Here is a 20,416-nt window from a genome sequence, read left to right on the forward strand (position 1 = left end):
TGGACGTCAAGATAAAAGGGCAGGTAGGACTTGGAGAGAAATTGAGGCCGGCGGGGCAGCAATGGTACGATTTGGTTTGTCGACGCAGGGAAGGAGCCTTCTGAGTCCAGGTGGCTCAGCGAGGCATGAGGAATGAGGCATGAGGCCTGAGGCATCTCCCGCTAATACAAACCAGAGACTCTGCTCACCCGGTTTCGTGCGATTTCCATGCGCACCCATGAAGGCAGGACGGGTAGATAGGGACGGGAGGCTCGAAAGAAACATCTTACCGTGTCCCGGAGAATCCACGCGTGACCGTTCCAGACATATTGGTACTGGCGGAAGCGTTGACGGTTGCCCCTTTCGTACTGGGCTTTCGCAAAGGGAAAGCAAGGAAGACACATCTTGCTGAGCCTCGCTTCACTGTTCGCTGTCTGACGGTTGTTTCGTCGAATCTTAGTTGACGGGACAGATCAGGTTGGCGGGCGAAAACTGATGGATATGGAAAGAACAGGAGCACCTGCAGATTGCGAAGAATATGTAGCTGATCGACCGTGTGCCTGCCAATCTTTTTGGCTACTCATATTGTGTGTTGAGCGCATCCAATTCCAAGTGGGAAATCGCACATGGTACCTAGAAACCCCAATGAGCTCTGGAAGAGCAGCGAATCTCAGCCATTCCATACCATGGATCTTGGATACCTAAGGTAGGATCCATACTGAGTTCGAATATCTCCTATGGATACAAAGCAGCTTGTTCTGCATTCCTTATTAGACGTTCGAACCATGATGTCTGTGTTACATATGGATACCATCCTTCCACTCAGATACATGCTACAGGCTTCTTTGCTATGCGACACGAGCCAAAGCATCAAGATACAAGCAGTAATCAATATTCCATTGGCCACGTTTAGTGTGGGGTTTAAACCAAGCTGTGACAGTGTGTAGAAAAGCAAGATGGGAAAGACCAGGGGCGATATGACAAAGACAAGGAGGTACGTTGGGTACACCAGCGCCAGCCGGAAATCTGTTAAGAGCGGTAGTCGAGAGGATGATTTTACACGTAAAAATTTGGCTGCACTAACAGTGAGCCATTGCTCTCGAAGAAGTACCTTGCCTTTTCTGCTTGGAAGACATCAGGAGTCGACCGGCAGCTGCTTATCTTACCTATTCGCAGCTGGTAGGCCAACATGATCAAGGATATAGAGGACTTGAAGCTGCTGGATTCCAACAATGATTTGATTGTCACATACTGTATAAATAAACACTGCTCCCCAATCGCTAGACCTCCCAAGTCTTGTAGATGCGATGCATCCAATGCAACAGACCGGTCACTGTTGGGTGCCTTCCTGTCCTAACGACAACAAACCTCTCCAGCGGTTACACGACGACTATCAGGCGTTTCTAGATCTGCAGCTACAGTCCTCACTCCAGTTCGCTGATGTCCTATCGAAGGGTTGACCGCACTCTGAGCAGCGCAAGTAATCCCAAGGGGATACTGTGTTATCACCAATATCATCGAAAAAGGCCTTGGCAATCGGATCCGCCTCGAGTGCTATGTTGTAGAGCTCGGTGTGGTACTGCGTTTGTCGCTCCTGCAACTGACGGATCTGGCGCCAGACGAGGTAAAGGCGTAATTGCCACGGCTGTTGATTATGGCTGTCAGCTACGAGGACAGCTCCGATGGGAGAAGCTGAACAGGGAACGACGTACTCTTAAAAGTACCGGAACCTTCTTTTGCTGCTTGGCCAAGTGCTTCATTGTCCCGAAGTCGCTAGGCTTCCTCAGAGGTGTCCATTGCCGGTCTTCCATCCGCCGATTATCCCCAGCACTGTCACAGAGGAAGTATGACCATGGCGCCTCATCCTGTACAGGCTCTTGAGACTCCAGTTTCTTGATCATGGACTGGGCTTCGTTGAAGACGTCTGGGGGATCAATAATGCGCTTAAGCTCCTGAACATGCCTAGCAAAAGCAGTTTCAGGATCGAATAAAGCCGGCGAGGAATCGTCTAGTATCTGGCTTATGTCCTCTTCAGTACATCCCCAGCCAGGGTACTTCCACTTCATCTCGACACCCCCATATTCCGTCACGGTTGCGATGGCCAACCTGAATGCTCGCTTGCGGGGATCGTCGGACCGCAGGGCATCAAGTCCCTCTTCCATGAGACGCCACTGGGCAACCAACCGAACCTATGTATAGACGCTCAGCACGAATCCGGCCGTGGTCTTCATGTAATGCTTGCCTTGCCCAGGAAATCGAGCTGAATCGTGCTCCCGTCCTCAGAGTAACCCAAAGAGTATTGTTGAACCTCCTCGTCTAAAAGTCTCTTAACTTGTAGCAAGAGTGGGCGGCAACGTCGATCGGCCGCCCATGCTTCAAGCTTCTGGATACGTCCCAGGAGATCGGCGGGAAGCCCTTTCGTATCATCATTGTAACGGACAAATACATGCCCCCTTGTGCCGTCAGGGATGATGCATCCCAGATGTCCGCCTCGATCTATCTCCCAGCCGTAGCATAACGGGCCCATGTGTGTCGGTAGCTCATTGCGGGGTACCGGTTCTTGCTTCGACTTCCAGCGGTTCACTCGCTGCAAGACGAACTCATCCCGTATTTGCTCGATCGTGAGGGGTGTCGATCCCGCCGAAGGCTCACATGGCAAGCCCGCCATGGCCGGTGTGCGCTCGCCTAGGGAGTTTTGTGGCCGTGAGAGACACTAAACAAAAACAATACCTGACGCTGAACCTGGCTGATCTAATAAATGCATCGATAATGGAATCAGAGCTGGTATTTATAGACACCGATCGCTCCAAGGAACAAGAGTAGATGCTAGCACTTTGGTAAATTCTGGACCGGTGGGATGTTGATGTTATCGTGAGACCAGGGTCGAATGGAAAGCAGGCCAAATATTCCAAGAGATGGTGAATCCGCATGAAGGAAGCAGCGTTACTGCCATGCCAAGGATATAAAGATTGGTAAACAACCTAGGCGTGCTTCAAAGGGTTTTGGGCTATTGGAACGGGCCCACCAAGCAACCGAGGGAAGGGCGGAAAGAGAAAGGGAAAGGGAAATCAAAAGAACCTGATGTCGGAATATCGATATGTTTTGCTGCCTGTGAGTAGCAGCCCCAAGTTTCTAGCGCCCAGGCACCGAATACCAAGAACCTCACATGCGCGTCGAGAATCAGTTCCAATTCCCAGACCCTACTCCAGCAGAATGTCTCAGGGAGTGCAACCCAGGGCCTGCCAAGCAGATTCGACAGTCGCATTCTTGATGGCCAACCTCTTCCATATGCTTTACACGCCCAACCGGGGCACTCTATATCACCATAAGCCGCTAATATACAAATTTCCATGGGAGGAGAGATACCGTGCGCTATGCATACCCGTCCTACCAATCCTGGCCGAGTCTCGTACAAGATGACCCCTTAAGGTCATGAATCCACAAATCAGCTTTGTGAAAGAGTGCTGTTCTCTGTATATTAAGTGAGAAGATAAAACGCGATATCGCAGCGAATACCAGCTATTTTGTTTCACAGCATCGCATGAGCCTCAGCCTTGGGTTCCGGGATAGGAAAGGCTGACCGCCGGACAATCTGTATGGAAGTTAGAGGCACGATAGGCGGAAAAAGAGAATGAAGGAATCGGTAAAGACATACCGCCCAGAGTCCGGCAATGGACGCTACAATGCCTCCCGAAATCATCATCGGCCGCAACCCCCTTGTGCTCTTGAACAGCATGCCGCTAAGCGCGCCAGCGAGGATGGAGTTGGCGGCATCGTTCTTTCCCCTGAGATATCCGATGTAGGAATTTATGAGGTTGTAACAGATGGCAACCACGCCGGCTGAGTTACCCAGGAACGGGCCTCTTCGGGTGACGGAGTTGAGCACCGAGTTCAGTCGTAACTTTGGCGGCTGGTTGACCGACTTTCTCAGACCCTCCTGCAAGCCCCACGCGCCGCCTATCGACAGGCCTAACAAGTATGTGGTGCCAGTGCCATAGCACAAGTCATCGGTGAAGCCACGGGATGGCAGTACGGATTGGGAGCCCGGCAGCTCGGAGAGCGCAGACTCTTCAAGGGTTATGTAATCGAGCGTGTCCTTGTTCAGCCCTGCGAGAGGATGTAGTTGTGTAGGGTCGGCGAAGGAGGAGCTGCCTAGAAACTGATCGACGCCTTGGACGGACGTAGGATCGAAGGGAGATGAAGAAAAGGACGAGGCGGTTGTTGTCGGCGCAGCCGGTGGTCTCGGCGACGACGTCTGGGATGACGACTTGCGTCCAGTCAAGGCATCCCAAATGGACATGTTGGAGAAATGAGATCAACTGAATCAGGAAGGCAATGCGATCGAGGATAGAACTGGATCAAGTGGGTGCCGTGTGATGTCGGTGGGTAAGTGTTCAGTCGAAGATAACTACCACACTGTTGCTCTGCTGGTTTGGACAAGCGGCTGGGCTGAGGGCGCGAGCCAGTCTGCGATCTTGATTCTTGATAACGAACGTTAAAACAGACGTCAAAAAAAATTTACGGGACAAGGAGGGTTGGTCTGTGCGGTGCTCCACAACTTCACCTTAGGCCTAGCCTGATCTGGCGCAAGGTGAGCGAGGTGAAGCACCGACGCCGGACATGTGCTGATGAGTACGAAGGTACCAAAAAAAATCACAAGCTTCTTTCTCAATCCCTATCTCAATACCCTGCAACTAAGTGGCAGTCTAGACAACGCGGCTTCTTGTTACAGGTGGGTTTCTCGGAAAGTCTGGCTGATTGAATGGACCTATGTTTTTTTCTCAGCTTGGAAACCTCTCCAGTTCTTCGTATTCCCTTGTTTTCACTTGGGTTGGGCTAGGTAGCAGCACCCTCTCAACTCTTTGAGGTTGGCCGATTGCGATTGCCAAAAGCATGGAACACTCAGACACACCAATTGCGCTGGTTGCTGGAGCTGGCATCGAGGATTTTGAGAGTGCAAACACAATCACCAGATGGCTAATGTCGCAACCGGAAGAGTCTCGGTCCCGGTACGTCTTTAACTACCTGGCCAAAATCACCAAAATCACCCTTGGACTCAACTAAGACAGGGCAGGACTGCTCAAGAGCTCTTCCAGAAGCTGCTGCGGGAAGCCTCGCAGTCGCGACAGTATCATGGGAATGGTCATGCTTGCGTCAAGCTCTGCAGCTTTGTCCAACAGTGTGCCAAGTCGAGCGACGACGCCTTGAAGCGATGGGCCTTCACTGAGTCTCTCTCAAGGGAGCTGTTCCACTTCTACCTGGAGTGGTACGAACATGACCCCCACCGTGCGTTGCGGCTGGTGCTGGATGTGCTTGTGATGTCCGCGGCCTCGAACCCGGATTCTGAGACTGGCAGGCTCGTGAAGGAGCACATTTTGGAGACCCTAATCTCCATCGTGGCGCGGAAATCCTCGAGGCAGCTGACGAAGTCAGGACTGCAGTGCCTTGACTACTTGCTGAACAAGCGGGTGGTTGACCTCAACGATATCTTGCTAATATACAAAGAAGTGGAACCTGCAGTGGCGGCTCTGCCCAGCCTCTCGATATGGAGATCATTTGTCTCCCAGCTATTCTCGTGGATGGAGCTTACATATGTCTGCCCACTGGCTGGAAAGTGCCTTGTTCACATTTTCCGGGGTTTGGGTAAAGCGGAATCGGAAGGCTTCACTATCGAGCTTTGGCGGGACTGGCTCCAGGAGGCTTTGGTCCAAAATCCTGCCATCCTAGAAGACATGAAGAACTATGTCCTAGCGCCCACTTTTAAGACAGACAGGAATACATCCCTGCTGCTTCTGGAACTTTTCAATAGGGCCCAACCTTTGACAGTGATCAATCACGAATCAGCCGACCAAAGCCTCTTGCTTCAATTAGCTACGCTCGAACTTGGGAAGAAGTACGGATTGGTCGAGGAACCTAGTAAGTGAAATGGGCCGCCGAAGAGGACGTATGCTGATGCGACACATTGGCAGCTAATGAAAGCGGCTTACCTCAAAAGTCGACCGCCGTCATTGCCCTACAAGAGTCCATCTTGAACAGGCTCCTTGCACACCCTTCAGTATCCGTCAGGTCCAGCGCCTTCTCATTGCTAGTCTCCTCTCAGGCAACAACGAAACCGTTCTCTGAGGTCTCTTTCAGCCTGCTAAAGAGTCACCTCGCAGCGTTCCACTCTGACTACGACGCCAGGATCCGTAACGAGGTACTTGGCCATACAAAGAACCTGGTCAAGCGTGTCAAGAATGTCATTACTGTTGCTCAGAGGAATGTCTCCGGGCCTCTCAGCAGGCAGAGCCAACAACCCCCTGGAGCTGGGGCTCGCTCGCATGGCAAGAACAGCACTCTTGGTCCCGAGGTTTGGTTGAGGAATGCTTCCGAGGCAAGACATGTCCTTGACACCCACGAAGCCTTTCTGGCATGGTATCTGGATTTTCTGAAGCACGAGCTTCTGCCTACCGCCTCGTACCAGCGGCACATTACCGCCGTGAAAGCCGCACTGCTGGTCATAAGGACTGGGAAACATGCAGGCGTCACGGATGATACGGTGGATGAAGACATTGCCCAGTCGATATCGTCCGACAACACTTGGATCCGGCTTCTCCTTAATCTCTTGTTGGACCCATTTGATGATGTTAGAGACAGCGCGTCGGTGCTCTTGACGTTGCTTCAACCGAAACCGGTGGAAGCTGACGGAGATCCCAAACCAACCTCTGAAACTCTGCTCGGGGAGCTCCGAGAGTTCTGTACCAGAGCTAGCAAGTTGGCAGATCGAACCGGGCGAGCTGACCACGGCGATGGCGCTGCTCGTTCTCAGGGTCTACTGTGCAGTTGGCTACCCAGCCAAGACTCACAGATTGCCCTCTTGTCAGACATTCTCACACGGCTCGAGTACAAGATTTCAACAGCAGAGCGGGACCTGGGACATGCAGCCATCGAAAGCCCAGTACATGCAGATTTTGCGGCTTTAAGGTGCGTTTCTTCCGAGCTCAGAGACGGTAGAAATCCTTCTGTCTGGCCGTCACTGACATAGCTCCATTTCAGCCATGTCTGGCAGGTTCTAGCCAAAAGGACTTACCCTGCCCACCAGCTGGAAGCTCTCCAGCAGCTCCAGCGCAAGGTTTTCGCCTGCTCCAAGCGCATATGGCTGACTGTGAAACATGTTCTTTGCGATGACTCCCCGGAGGGGCATCTACCGGGGGAGTTGGAAGACATTGAGGGATTAGATACTAAGGATCTTCTGAGCTTCAGCTTCCGGGCGGTTCATGAATCCAGGTACGGTGACCTTCCATAAGCGTGGGGACATCGGCTAACCACCTCAAGCAATGTTTTGCGTTTGATGATGAGTTCATTGCGACTCAAGAATGCACCAGGCGTTCCGTTTCCGCCATTCGACGTATTCAGGGATACAGGCTACTTGACTTTTGAACAACTTGCCAATCTGCGGCATCGTGGTGCTTTTTCCACAGTGTCTCATACGTTCACAACCTGCTGTCAACTTACCCAGCACCTGAGGAGCATATTTCCGAATACCGTCGAGTCGGAGAGCCTGCTTCGTGGATGGTACCAGGTAAGATTGGCCAAACCCCGTTTGTGCAAAGTGCATGCACCGACTGTATCTAGGGGGCAATCAACTGCATCTTGACGCAAGCCTCGACAACACGCCGCTCCGCGGGAATCCCCTCTCTCATCGCAGCGGTTCTATCGGCAAATGCGCAGTCACCATCCTTCGACGAAGTGTACGGGACTCTCGAAGAAATTGGCAAAAAGCACGTCCGTGTCTCGGAGACTGACGGGTCGAACCTCCCTCAAGTCCACGCTCTCAATTCCCTACGGGAGATTTTCAGGAGCTCGCTCTTGAGTAAGAAGGCTGAAGCCTACCTGGCCAGGACGCTCTTCCTGGCAGCAAACAGCCTACAATCCGAAGTGTAAGTGGGAAAAAACTTCTATTCCGCTGCGGTGCTTCACTTCTCTAACCTGATTTAGGTGGGCAATACGGAACTGTGGCCTTCTTCTGCTTAGAAGTCTTATCGATTGCCTGCTCGGCACAGGTGAAAGCAAAGCAACCATCGAATCCGGGTGGGATGGTCATTCGGTCCGCATATCCTACAACAAATATCCGACGTTGCCGGGGGTCATTCTCGGTCTGCTGCAATCAGCGGATGCCACTTTGGACCAAGCAGCAGGTTCCGCCGCAGCCGAGGCAGTTTTTCCTGCGCTGGACATCATCCGACGTGCCGGCCCCCCTGAGGAGCACCGGGACGAGTTGCGGAAGCGTATTGAAGGATACCTTGGCAGCCGCATCTGGCATGTTCGAGAGATAGCCGCGAGGACCTTGTGTTCCTTCCTTATTCAGGAAGATTGGGCCGGAGAAATCGGAAGGCTTCTTGATGAATCCGGCAACAGCACAAACAGGCTCCATGGGATCCTGCTAACGTTGAGGTTTATCATCGAACGGAAAGCGGACTTGGGCGCTGATGTCAGGTCTGGTGAGTGCAGACAGTTCCAGATCAAGAATTTACATCTTAAGCGGCTGCTAATAAGCGGGTTACACGTCCGTAGATTTAACGTCGATTCAATCACTCCCCAAACAACTTGGTACAAGGCAAGCGCTATTCGAGCGTTGCGCAGAACTCAAAGCGGCATACTTCGAGATAATGAATTTACTCTCCAGATTGGGATGTCATCAACAAGTCACCGAAGACTTACCGGTCATCCAAGCAGAACCGGGAACTGCAGCTTCGGCTTTACTAAACATGCAATTAGCGCTGAGGTTGATCTACGATTCTGCGGCACGTGGTGATCTGGATGGGCTGAGGACCGGGTTACTGAAGACGCTGGAGAGCGACGTCAACACAGCAAGCAGGATGCTTGAGGTGATTCCACAAGCGTGGGGACAGACTGGCAGCGCCAATGACCGACCTGGACTCTTCAACCTCTATCTGGAGGTCTGTGAAGTTTCAACGATACCAGAAATCCGAGCCCAGGCACTGCTGAACCTCCGATCGCTGATGGATAGTGCCCTTTCCTGTGGCAACGTTGCGGGACTGCCCAGCCCTCAACGACTGGATCGTTTATGGGCACGACTACAGAACGGAGACATCAATCCTGCTCTGTCAGGGGCGGTAGTGGAAACAAGCGGGGCAATGATGGCTGTGTTCGTCTCCTGCGATTCTGGCAGTGTCTTGGATCTCGATCACAGATCACGAAGTTGGGGAGACATGATGAGCGAGTGCTTGGACGTGGATAACGTGGGTTACGCATTCATGACTTGCTTCGGAGACGCTTGGCTAACCAACTCGGCCAGCCTTTTGACACAAGATATGCGGCAATACTGGCGCTTCAGTCTTTCTTCACGGGCCAGAAAACCGATCACTGGGACGGCAAGTATCTTCCAGCTCTCTCGGCACTATACGACGGCCTTGTCGATGACGACGACGAGATCAGACAGGTTGCCGCGTGCGCTGCTTCCGGGGTCACAGGTACCTACGCCGAGGCTTCAACGGCAGGCGACGGCCTTGTACAATGGCTTTGGGAACACTTTGGAGACACTGAAGAGTTCAAAGCACGCGCCGTCTGCAGGATGGCCGGGCAGCCGTATGCAGAGCCGCTTCTCCTGACTCCCGCCGAAGACCAATTCCGCAAGGCGCTGGACTTTGACGACTCCTTGTTCGCCGCCGAGGAGCAGAACCTCTTCATTGACGAGGTTAGGGAGACCAGGAGATGGCAACGGGCCTACGAGATGCTCAATCCCTCGGACAATCAGCCGGCATTTGACTGTCTAAGCCGTTGGGTGGAAGCGGGTCTAAGCTACCTCGTTGGGCTTACGCAGAAGGAAGACGGTCCACTTGGCTGGACGTCTGACCAACATGTGTTCGCGGTGTGCGCTCGCGTCCTTCTCTGTGCTGTGACGGTGGCCAAATTCGGAAAGGGCGGTGGGATTATGGGGCTCCTGAAGGAATTTGTGGCGCTGGGAGAGACTAGGAAGATTCATGGATCTCTGTTGGATATGGCGAGATGTTGACGCCCGACATTAGGGGACATGGCATGACCCTGATTCTCGTTGATCAACTGGAGCCCCTTTTTGAATTGGTGGACAAGGGGGAATGTGTCCTGCACACACCTGCCTCCGGAATTCCCGAGTGTTATCGGGCCATGTTTGGCGGCCAGGTCTGCAGTGGATCTTCCACCTGCAGGCTGCAAAGCCGTTGAAAGCGCAGAACTTGTATTGGAGCAAGGGCAATTTGTACTGCGCATAAGGTACATACGTACCTCACCAGCTCACTTACTGCAGGTTGCCCGACTCCACCTAACTGCGCGGTAGGCTCTTGTTGGCTCCATCGCACCAGCCTCATGGAGTCTGGAACCATGGATAGGAGAAAAGCTAACGAACTTTGAACGGACCTGCTAATGAATAATACATGACCTTCGCAGGCATACGGGAATTGCTCAAGGGACAAATATATGTAAAACAGATAACAACAGAGGATTTGGATTGCGATGGCTTAACGTTAGACCTTGGGCGAGAGATATGGCAAAGAGAAATCTTGGTGTGGCGCATAAACGACGTGGCAAGCCACTGCACGTCCAGGGGAAGCAAGTTGCTCGGCAGTCGGCTGCCTCCGGGCGATCGGCTGTCCGCCCGCCTGCCGCAGCATGTGGGTCGCTCCTGGATGCGCCCCCGCTTGTCTTCGGCCCCCTCACTTGCCTCCCCTCGGTTCACCTCCACTTTCCTGTTCTCTGTGCGCTGTGGCAGAGGCGAAAAGTCCAAGTTAGAGAGCAACGTGTCTCTTCTGATATTGCCCTTTGCGCTCAGTAAACTGCGGGTTTCAGCTTCGTTTGTCGGCCCTAGTGCACACACTGTGACTAGGACAGATGTTTCTTTTCCCCTGGCTTTCTTAGCCTTAGCGGTGACGTCAACTGTGTCGGGCTAGGCGCGATGCGCTCCGAACAACCGACCCGTCCCATTGGTAGCACCCGAGACATGGAGGACATCTAAGACTCATCTCGAAAGAGTCATCCACCCGCGAAAAGGCCTCGTCCACCGGGAGGCAAAACTCTGCTCCACAAATGGTCCCTCTACACATAGCGTTGCCAAATTTTCTGTGAAGAAACAGCCAAGGCCAGCGTGCATGCAAATGCCAACTTTCAATCGCATCGCCATTGCCGATCCCGGAATGCCGAGGGAGGAAACAAGGAGAGCCCTCCTGAAAGAGCCAGAGATGGAGACTGAAACTTGCCCGGCACCCCGTTTCCTTCCCTTGTCCGGCTGAGGACGAAGTCATCGCAAATCGTGGGCGCAACGCGGCCAGAAGTTCTTGCATGAGGTAACCGGGAACGTGTCCATGTGCGGGTGCGACGCCCAATAGTCAGTTGACCTTAATAGGCAGACGGGAGCAATGCAGACATGTCTGCTGGCTTGAGGTTGAGGGCGACAAGCTGTCAGGAGATCATTTGACTGGCTGCATATGTAGCTCAGCAGTAACTCTGAAATCCCTGACGGGCAGTTTCATACTCGATACCTACGGATACAGTATCTCTGAAATGAGGGGCCCGCGCGGGGATCGAGAAACGCAACGCGTCAAAGGCGTCAGGGTCCTCGAATGAACACCAAGGTCAAGCAGAGAGGTGCCAGGGCTGGTTTTTGACACTCCTGGGATTGCGATTGGATTTGCAGTGTCACGGGATCTTCTTTGTGGAAGGCAGGATTTTCCCAAGGTCAAGTACGTGACCAGGGCGGTTGTCATGGGATCTACGGATTTGTACCCGACAATTTCCCCGAGCTGAGCGGTAACTGAAGGGTGAGGCGATAACGTTTAGCCCCCGCCTTACTACTCCCCAGCACCTGCCCCTGGAGGGCCCGGCCTTGGCGTCGGGGGTGCGAATAGTGTACAGTACATAATGCTGTAGCGTAGACAAGCCGCCACGCAAGCCACAACATGTCAAAGCCTGTTACGTGAACATCGGGTCTGCTAGTTGATCATTCGTAGTCAGGAAAGGCGTTGAGCAAAGTTCCGATGAAACCCATTCGGCTGTACTACACTGCGCAGCACTTCCTCCAGTTTCTACTCTTGTTCTGAACAGTACATCGTTTGGTGATGGAAGCCCGGTCAATAAACGGAGATCTCCCTCGCCTTCCAGGGTGCCCACGGATAATCAAGGCAAGTCCAGGCTCCATAGAAATGCCAAGCCCAAACGGCCGGCCAGCCGGCTTAACCGTGCCTGGCCTTTCCCATCAGGCTTTTCAATTTTGGCGTCGTAATCCAACAGACTCTTCAACGTTGCAACATACTAGCCTCGGCCGTCCTCTCTTTGCACTATCTGTCGACAATATATTTGATATCCCAGACAGGAACCATCACCGGAATTGCAGCAAGCCACAAAGCCAGCCAGGGCCGACTGCTAATCCGGGAACTGTGACACGGGGAAGGGCATTGGCACATGCTCTCCCGTTCTGGACCTCGACATTTACTTCCCAAAAGCGGCATCTTACATTATCCAGGTTTCAAACATTTTCGCCAATCAGAGCCAGCCGGCTCGGTCTTTCTCCAAAATGTAGGCCGAGAGGGCGTCAGCCCGGCAGCCAATGAGGCTCCAAAACAGGGGTCCGAATTCACACACCTTCTGCTCACCTTCTGCGCTAGCATGGGATGGCAGGACGTCTCATCCATGACACGGGATTGATGAGAGGCTGGCGTTGCTTGCTGGCCCTTTCCCCCCTCTCTCTTGAATCGCGCCGTTGGGGATTCCAAGGGGCCCATTGTCCCTCTGGTCGCTCCTTCAGGAAACATACCCGACCTCGACAATCTTCGAGACCAGTCGATGGGTGTAGATCCAGCATCTGGCCAGAAGTCTCTTACCCCACGGATTACCGAATCGGGACTCCAACAGGTGAACGAGCCATAGTGGTGGGTGAGACGGGAAGGGAAGAAGGGTCGCTCCTGGAAGCGCGCTTGTTCTGTCTGTTTCAAGTTCTCTGTCATGGAAAGCGTCTCCTAGACGCAGTCATCTATAACTCCATGTAGACACAGAACGAGGCTACTGGCTGGAGTTGGCTGGATCTCCGACCATGCAGCCAGCCATAATCATACATGCCTGAAAAGGGCTGTCAATCACCATTTTCGCTATCTGGGCTTCATGCTCAGACTATCCATTAAGCGGACAGACTGCGAAGATGCTACTGGCAAACTGCGACAAGGCCCTGGGCTAATGGCTTGACACAATTTCGTAGGACGAATGACGCCTTTCCGCTTGCTTGGCCCATTAGAACTCAACTTGATTCTCGAACGCTTCTGGCAACTTGCAGGTTCCATCAGCAACGTCTGGCTCGGGATGGCTGACAGCCACTGCAAGATAGATTATCTCTGGGTCCGAGGCGAGAGCCTCTTGCAGCCAGGGTTCGGTCGAGTGTTCATCATGCGGCAAGTTAATTTCGACGAGTGCATAATAATGGGGGTCAGGAATATCAAGTGTGGCGCTCCACGGCCCTGCTCTCGATACGCTCACTGGAGTGCAGTGCCGGCCGCATTCCGGAGGACCATCGGAAGACGAATGGGGCTGCCTCGTCGAGGTTGGTGCGGTGAGAGTTTAATTTATCGCTATCACAACTCACAAGAGGGGCCGGACACGGTCAAGACGAGGGCTGCTGCATGAGGAGGGTACTGTACTGTACATAATGCGCAGGAGGCAGTCTTGCTCAGAACACTTCCCCAGTCACGGGCAGGCTCTTCGAAAGGAGCGAGCCCTCTCCAGGGCCGGGAGTCCAGGCTCTCTCGAGACTGGGTTAGCCGAACGTCGGAGAGTCGTGAGAAGGGCTCCGGACAAGCCAGTAATAATCTTGCTGGGCGGTGGCGGTTCTACGTGGGAGCTAACATGACTCCTCACTTTCACGGCACACACGGCTCATGCAAGCAGTAGGTCCTTTTTTTGCGCTCATCACTGCGCTGTGATACTCACGCGCTCCTCTGCCCATCCGAGACGCGTCATGCCTATCTCGGCAACAGGAAAAGCGAACACGAGAAAACGTGCCGCCGCGATTCGTTGGTGTTTTGAAAATGCGTTGAAGAACACGAGTCATTGCGCCTTCGTTATCGATTGCCGTAGGGGGTCCTCGGCCACAAGAGCTGTGGCCACAGATCGGCAGCCACAAACTGTCGTCGCAAGACTGCCAGATCAAGCAAGGTTTGGGTGTGGGCTGGTGGGGCGAGTCTCAGCGGGGGCTGGTTGCCTGGCTTGGCGATGGAGTTACGGTACAATACGTACTGATGGGCTGGTGGCGTTGCACTGACCACATGCAGCTTTCAGCTACGGTCGCATGCGACCGATCCAGGCCGACCAGCCCATTCGCCTGATGACCGTCGGGAATTTTGTCATTCAGCATTGTGCAGACAAGCAAATTTGCTGCACAGCCCACCACCAAGGTCCAGCTACCTCCCATCGGCCTTTGCCTGCTTCGTTAGCGTTGGCGGCGATATGCCGCGCAACGCCAGGGGGGCGCTTGTTGTTGCTTCTAGTTTCTTTTTCCAACCTGTTTTCCATGTTCTCTGTCCTGGGTAAGGGATCGAATTGAGAGCATGGGTGTAAAGCCTAACCAGGTACACAGGTACTCCCTCCTCCGTACCCAAGCGCGACCATCAAGAGTTTGGGCGGGGACGAAACGAACAGTCGCTTCTATTGGTGGTTGTCCCAGTTAAAGGCTTAGGGTGGTGGTGACTGCTGGCTGATCAGAAATCTTCCGGCAGGCGCAGGCGGATATGCAGACGCAGTGCAGACGCCAGGCCGCCGGAACCCGAGCAGCGACTCTTGACAAGCTGGAGGCGGTGGGAAGTACGTGTAGGAATGCACCCACTAGGTGGTCGCTGCTTCTGCAATCGCAGCCTTTGCCTTCCACCGAAGGAACGGCCTTCCCCGTCTTGCATAGACTGTGGAAGAGAAGGAGAGAGCGATGCAGGTATCTCAGAGGCACCTCGCTGCAGGGCGGGTCGCCCGGGCATTCCCGCCATCTGGCCATCCATCTCAACTGCCCACTGTCCCACGGCCTATGAACAGTCGTGTATACATGTCCACTACTCTAATATACATAGGCAGCACCGGTCGCCTCCTGAACAGGTATGAACACTAATAAAGCATGCCCGGCCAAGATAAGCATTTCCCCGGGAAGCAGAAAAAGTACCTTAACGGCGGTACGCTACCCCTACCTACAACCTACCTACCTAAGGCACTTACCGAGCTCGGGATTGACCCGCCCAACCCCAACTCCCTATAACACCCCACAAGACCTCCCTCTCAGTCTAATAATACGAGTCTCTCACCCTCCTTCTTCTTCCTCGCCTTCCTCCCGAGGTCCTCTCCCCCGCCTTTCTCTTCTTCTCATTTGCGGTTGCTGGTGTCCGACGCTAGGGCGGTTCCGTCACCTTGTCACCTTGTCACCTTCTTCATCTTGTTTCTTATTCACTATTCGTCTCCCGGCCCGTTAGCAGTCATTCCCCAAGCGCCGCCGCTCATATCCCATAATGCCGCCCCAACTATTACCAGCTTCGGCCGCCGCTTTCGCTCCCCGGGCCTCCTCGGTGAACGTCGTGTTGGGTTCCAAGGTCGAGCCATGGCTGACACAAACTCTCAAACGCATCAACAAGATCAAGCGTCCGCTCAACAGCGTGCCCCAACACCAGAGATGTCTGACCGAAACCTTGTCGTCACCACATGCCATCTGGACTCTGGCGTCGCTGATGCTGCCCAAGGCCCCCGAGTCCGAGTTGAGGAAAGACTCCAACCCGCTCATCGAGGCCATATTTAACTATCAGCTCATCCACCTCGAGGCCTACATCGTCCATGTCGACATGGTGCTCCGGAATGAGGTGGCCTACAAGCTGATGCCCGAGACGATCGAGACGCTGATCGAGTATCACAAAGACATCCATTGTGTCAATGCCAATGCCAACACGTACGACTGGTCCGAGAAGGAGCAGCAGTGCAAGAAGCTGCATGAGGATTTTGTGCAAGCCATCAACAAGTTCGTCTTCCGGACCCACGTATCAGCCCTCGAGGGGCTCGAGGAGGATGGCGCGGGGGAGCTGCTCGGAGGGAAGAGCGAGGAAGTGAAGAACAGCATCATGGGTCTGCTCAAGCCCCTGCTTCCTCCGCCACAAAGGATTGTCGACGTCGTCCGCCAGCCGCCACTCCTGCCCAGCTCGCCCGCCGGCGCTGCGATATGGTCCCAACCACCAACAACGTCGTCGATGCCCGCGCCCGTCGAATCGTGGAAGATTTTGCCGTCGAGCACAAACGTTACCTCGAACGTGGCTTCGACCTCTGCCGATACAAGCGCGTCAATCTGGGCTACCATTGGCATGAGCGACGTCCAATTACCGTCTCCTCCGCCCGCCTTCAGCCAGCCGTATTCGTCTGCCGGGCTGTTTTACAGCTCACCAGTTGTGACGGCTCCCATTCCGCACCTTCCTTTGCCGAGCATGCTCGCGCCTCAATGCGGTGTCAGCGTGGGATATAATTCGTTCGGCAGTTGGGACCGGTATCAGGAGTACACGCCCACCATGTGACAATCACCACCCGGCTCCGGAACCAGCTACCCAGTCGTGACGACCGCTCCATGAAGAAGCGCGCGGGCCCAAGACCAACGCTGCTAGTCACGAAACTGGCAGCCGTAAGTTCACCGGGCCGGTATGAAGCGCGGCGGTAGAGCATAGGTCACCCCGTCACACGGACGTCAACCACGTACGCTAAAGGGCATTGGGATGTTTCTTTGACCTTGCATGGGCTTGGAGCGACTCTTGAATCATCCGCATACCTCATTTTCGATGCATATATCCGGGTTGGTTTTCTATCGGTTGTCAAGGATCAGCGAGCGATTGTCGGTTTTTTACCTCTTTTTGCGCTTTTGATTTTCGGGATACCACTGCTATAGCCGCGAGCTCGGTCACAGCCTCTTCATTTCCTATTTCGACACCCTCTTAATGGCCGGATCCTGGGGCGGATATATTGATATGCATTTCACAGCATGGAGGGCGGTTACGGGCGGGTTCTGTTTGTTTTTTTGGCTTAAGAGGAGACGCAGCAATGCAAACCCCCCCCAAACCTCGGCAGAGACCGAGCAGCACTTTCTATTTTCTTTGACCTATATTTTTCTCCCCTTTCCTTTTGGTTATTCGGGGCCTGGTAGGATGGCACACGGCACAGGAGGCTGGCTGGTCTCAAGACATTTTAAACCCCCTACCAGCGTGCCTTCCTCATATCTTCCTCCCTTCACCTTCTTTATTTCCCTTACCATCTTGTCTCATGGATAATGTTTACGGCCTTTACGACGGATATACCCCTTCCTTTTCTGCCCGGCTTACGGCTCCTTCCCCAACCTCTTCTGACAACGAGGGACGGGTTTGTGTTGTTGGCTCAGCTTGATGTTGGGTGACGAACAGCAACCAGTTGGCCGAGGGAATGAAAGGGGCGGATGCGGTACAAGCACATCGCGTGCTGTGAGGTTAATTTTTCGGGACGAAGAGACACTGCATGACTACCCGCCTTTTCTGGGACTGGATCCTCATTTGGGATGCGGACGAATGCGATGTCTTCTCCTCGTTGCGACGAAAAGGCCGATTTACAAAACGATACATATCCATCTAGGCTTTCGGGAGCTTGCGACATAGCTGGGATATGGCCTTGCTTGTCGGAGGCAGACACTGGTTGTCGACAAGAGCAAGGTGGCTGGCTGCTTCCTGGGCTTGGCTGGCTTGGCTGGCTTGGGAGGTGGTAGGGGAAAGGACTCAAAGGGGCCTTTGCGTCCGATGTTCGGTGACCGCGTTTTGGGAAGGGAGACTCGGAACGAGATTACTGCTACGGCAAGCACCACGACTCCGACATTGCCTGCTCAACCCCTTGACGCCATCTTCTAGGCAGGATGGCATCGGTTTTGCATGTGGCGTTCGGAGCTTAGAGGCTGCATGATTCGTAGGTCAGGTCAAGGTCTTCCGGGCTTCCGAGAACCAGGAGGCGGATATCTAGACAATCGGCGAAACAAGCTTGGGAACCCTCAAAGAAGCGGGGTCAAGAAGGAAGGTGAACGGAGAGGAAGCGCGGGTCATTCCACCGCATGTTTCACTGTCGCTTCTCCCGTTCCGTTGACATCTACGATGACACGGAAAGAATATGGGAAAGCGCAAAAGGAACGAAACCGGCTTGGTCCAGCGGTTCTCGGCTTGTTTCTTTCGATCATGAGGCAGGTTGAAGGAGCTGTGCTCCTTACTGCCCTGTCTACGGATCAAAGGATAAAGTTTCACGAGCCGTTTGGGCTTGTCAGGTATGGGATGCTGGACTGAACTGGCAGGGGGTGATAGGAAGAGAAAGGTGTTCCGCCCTGGATGGCGGCTGGATCACAACAATGCATATCACACACTCGCAGGCAGTGTCTTTTGTTAGTTTGTCGAGTATAGTTTCTGATAGTAGTCTTACTCTACTCTCCAACTTACTAGTAGTTAATGCAAAGAACTGCAGAAAAAAAAATGAGAAAGGCAAACCTGTCCTGATTGCCGAAGGATGTGACGGTTGCAGTGGGATTTTAGCCGTTGCTTACTTGCTCAAGCAAGCAAACAAAATTTCTATGTAACGTTTCCTCATGCAACACTGATCATCTTGAAAAGATCAATGTGGTAAATCAAGGTTGGTTATAGTATGCTGCAATAATCAGATCAAGGAGGTTGCTGTTGCACGTTGAAGGAAGGTGGGGTTAATATCACATGTGTGGAATGGGAGCCAGGCTGCACATAGCGGTATAATGGTAAGCGCGACACCCATCTTCCAGGTTTCTGCTTTCCTTTCTTTCTCGTCTATTTTTTCCTCTCGGTCCTGCGGCACGGCACAAGAAAGGTCGGGCATGTTCAGGTGTCAAAGAGGCTGGTTCTGCCATACCGGTCCAGCGTGCCGGGGCGGGAAGGGTGGCCGGGGTGGGTGACTGTACTGTACACACCACCGAGAAGCGGGTGTATGTATTGTACTTGTACATACAGTACTTGTGGCTCCGAGTGGTTCCATACAGTCGGGGTCAGCGGGAAAGTCACTTACTTAGGTAGTTGAAACGAGGGTTAAGGAACACAATCTGTCCTAGGAATGCTTTTGCCATACGTTAGACCTCTTGTTCTGAGCCCCGTGCGTGCAGGTTCAGGGAGTACAGCGTCGGAGGTGGGCTTGACGAAGGCTCGGGCAGGGCATTGGCTGGATTACGGCTGTGCAAGATGAGGTGGGAAATCATGGGATGGATGGAGCGGCTGTTGCCGGGCGGGCGGTCCCCCAGCCAAGGCAAATTACAGGACCTAGGTAACGTATGTAATTGCTGTATTTTACATACTGGACTGGCAACCCTAACCCGGATATACAACCACCTATATAAAAGGAGATGGGAAGATAAATTGTTTGCTCCTTCCAACAAACCATCCGATCTTCACCCAAACAACAAGATTACCGATGATCCAATATCAATCACTTTAGTTTACATTGTCCAGCGGAAGGAACGACCAACAAACCCCGTTCAGAGATCTACTCCGTCTTGAACTTTGCGCAGTATGCATGTCGCTTTGCTTCGCCCCCCTCCCCCCTCCTTGGGCGCAGGCACACCATACGGCATATGTAAGGATTCAATGACTTAGGGTAGGTGAACAGTCACCATTCACCAACACCGCCCTCACATAACAGAGGTTTCTGCAGTTGGGCCACCGAACCAGGCTTTTCAAGTCTTAGCGTAGGACGGGCGGCACCTCTGTTTGCTCGTATGTAATTGCTGTCGTTGGGAGGCACATCCTGATCGGCAATTCCATAGCCTTTTTTCATGTGACTGTTGTTTCTGCCCCGACGGTATAGCCGTCCTGTGTGTGATACATGAGCGCCTTTCCAGAAGTGTTACACAAGGCAGACGGTCATGGTTGTGAAGAAACGGATGCAGCCGCTCAAGGATTGACGGGCTGGGCGAAGCCGCTGACTGGTGCGATGGTCCCTGGGCCCCTATACGTACATACAGTACTTCTTTCCGCGGCATACTAGCCGTAGGTGAGAGCATGTTGGCCTTATTGTGTTGTGGGCTTATGTTGTCAGGTAGTATTCTCAGCACTGGGGATCGGGCAAAGAGCGCCGCAAGCCCGCATGTTTTTCAGATGTATCCGTATAATGTATATACAATACGTTATGTATGTACCGAGTGGTTTGATCCCCTGAATGGAATGCCGGCCAGGATCTAGTGTAACCTCAAAGTCGCCCGCCCACCATTCCTCCGCTCGCTTTGACCCCGTCACCGATGCCCCTTATGGGGAAAATACTCGATGCTGTGGTTCGGAGAACGGCGCGGCAGGGATGTTCACCTCTCCTGTCCCGCACCGTCTTCTTACGGCACAGCCCGATCCCTCCGCGATACTTCGTACTCCATATTTTCCTTCAGGAGAAAACATCGCAA

At 53.4% G+C, this 20,416-nt stretch overlaps 6 protein-coding genes across 6 annotated transcripts; 4 read left to right on the plus strand and 2 right to left on the minus strand.

Moving 5' to 3' along the window:
* Positions 1-1,267: 1,267 nt before the first annotated feature.
* Positions 1,268-2,312, minus strand: N656DRAFT_776480 (uncharacterized protein). Its single transcript, XM_064814643.1, has 2 exons — positions 1,692-2,312; positions 1,268-1,624 (listed from the first exon to the last, which is right to left on the minus strand). The coding sequence occupies exons 1-2, from the start codon at positions 2,139-2,141 to the stop codon at positions 1,373-1,375; spliced, it is 702 nt and encodes a 233-aa protein (XP_064672936.1). The 5' UTR covers positions 2,142-2,312; the 3' UTR covers positions 1,268-1,372.
* Positions 2,313-3,508: 1,196 nt separating this feature from the next.
* N656DRAFT_787890 (Tim17-domain-containing protein) lies at positions 3,509-4,279 on the minus strand (the record flags this gene model as incomplete). Its single annotated transcript, XM_064816648.1, has 2 exons — positions 3,509-3,571; positions 3,635-4,279. The coding sequence occupies 2 exons, from the start codon at positions 4,277-4,279 to the stop codon at positions 3,509-3,511; spliced, it is 708 nt and encodes a 235-aa protein (XP_064672937.1).
* Positions 4,280-4,847: 568 nt separating this feature from the next.
* Positions 4,848-10,193, plus strand: N656DRAFT_499323 (uncharacterized protein). Its single transcript, XM_064809846.1, has 9 exons — positions 4,848-4,988; positions 5,049-5,895; positions 5,949-6,942; positions 7,015-7,245; positions 7,294-7,540; positions 7,594-7,898; positions 7,957-8,459; positions 8,533-9,221; positions 9,278-10,193. Exons 1-9 carry the CDS (start codon positions 4,953-4,955, stop codon positions 9,992-9,994), a joined length of 4,569 nt encoding a protein of 1,522 aa, XP_064672938.1. The 5' UTR covers positions 4,848-4,952; the 3' UTR covers positions 9,995-10,193.
* Positions 10,194-13,320: 3,127 nt separating this feature from the next.
* On the plus strand, positions 13,321-14,433 carry N656DRAFT_499189 (uncharacterized protein). The gene is made up of 2 exons (XM_064809845.1): positions 13,321-13,830; positions 13,888-14,433. The coding sequence occupies exons 1-2, from the start codon at positions 13,646-13,648 to the stop codon at positions 14,255-14,257; spliced, it is 555 nt and encodes a 184-aa protein (XP_064672939.1). The 5' UTR covers positions 13,321-13,645; the 3' UTR covers positions 14,258-14,433.
* Positions 14,434-15,482: 1,049 nt separating this feature from the next.
* On the plus strand, positions 15,483-16,526 carry N656DRAFT_703712 (uncharacterized protein; the record flags this gene model as incomplete). The annotated part of the gene is made up of 1 exon (XM_064811116.1): positions 15,483-16,526. One exon carries the CDS (start codon positions 15,483-15,485, stop codon positions 16,524-16,526), a length of 1,044 nt encoding a protein of 347 aa, XP_064672940.1.
* Positions 16,527-16,733: 207 nt separating this feature from the next.
* On the plus strand, positions 16,734-17,322 carry N656DRAFT_498971 (uncharacterized protein). Its single transcript, XM_064809844.1, has one exon. It carries the CDS (start codon positions 16,941-16,943, stop codon positions 17,268-17,270), a length of 330 nt encoding a protein of 109 aa, XP_064672941.1. The 5' UTR covers positions 16,734-16,940; the 3' UTR covers positions 17,271-17,322.
* The last annotated feature ends 3,094 nt before the right edge of the window (positions 17,323-20,416 follow it).

This window comes from Canariomyces notabilis (genome assembly GCF_033297395.1).
Source record: "Canariomyces notabilis strain CBS 508.74 unplaced genomic scaffold N656scaffold_4, whole genome shotgun sequence".
NCBI classification, from domain to species: Eukaryota; Fungi; Ascomycota; class Sordariomycetes; order Sordariales; family Chaetomiaceae; genus Canariomyces; species Canariomyces notabilis.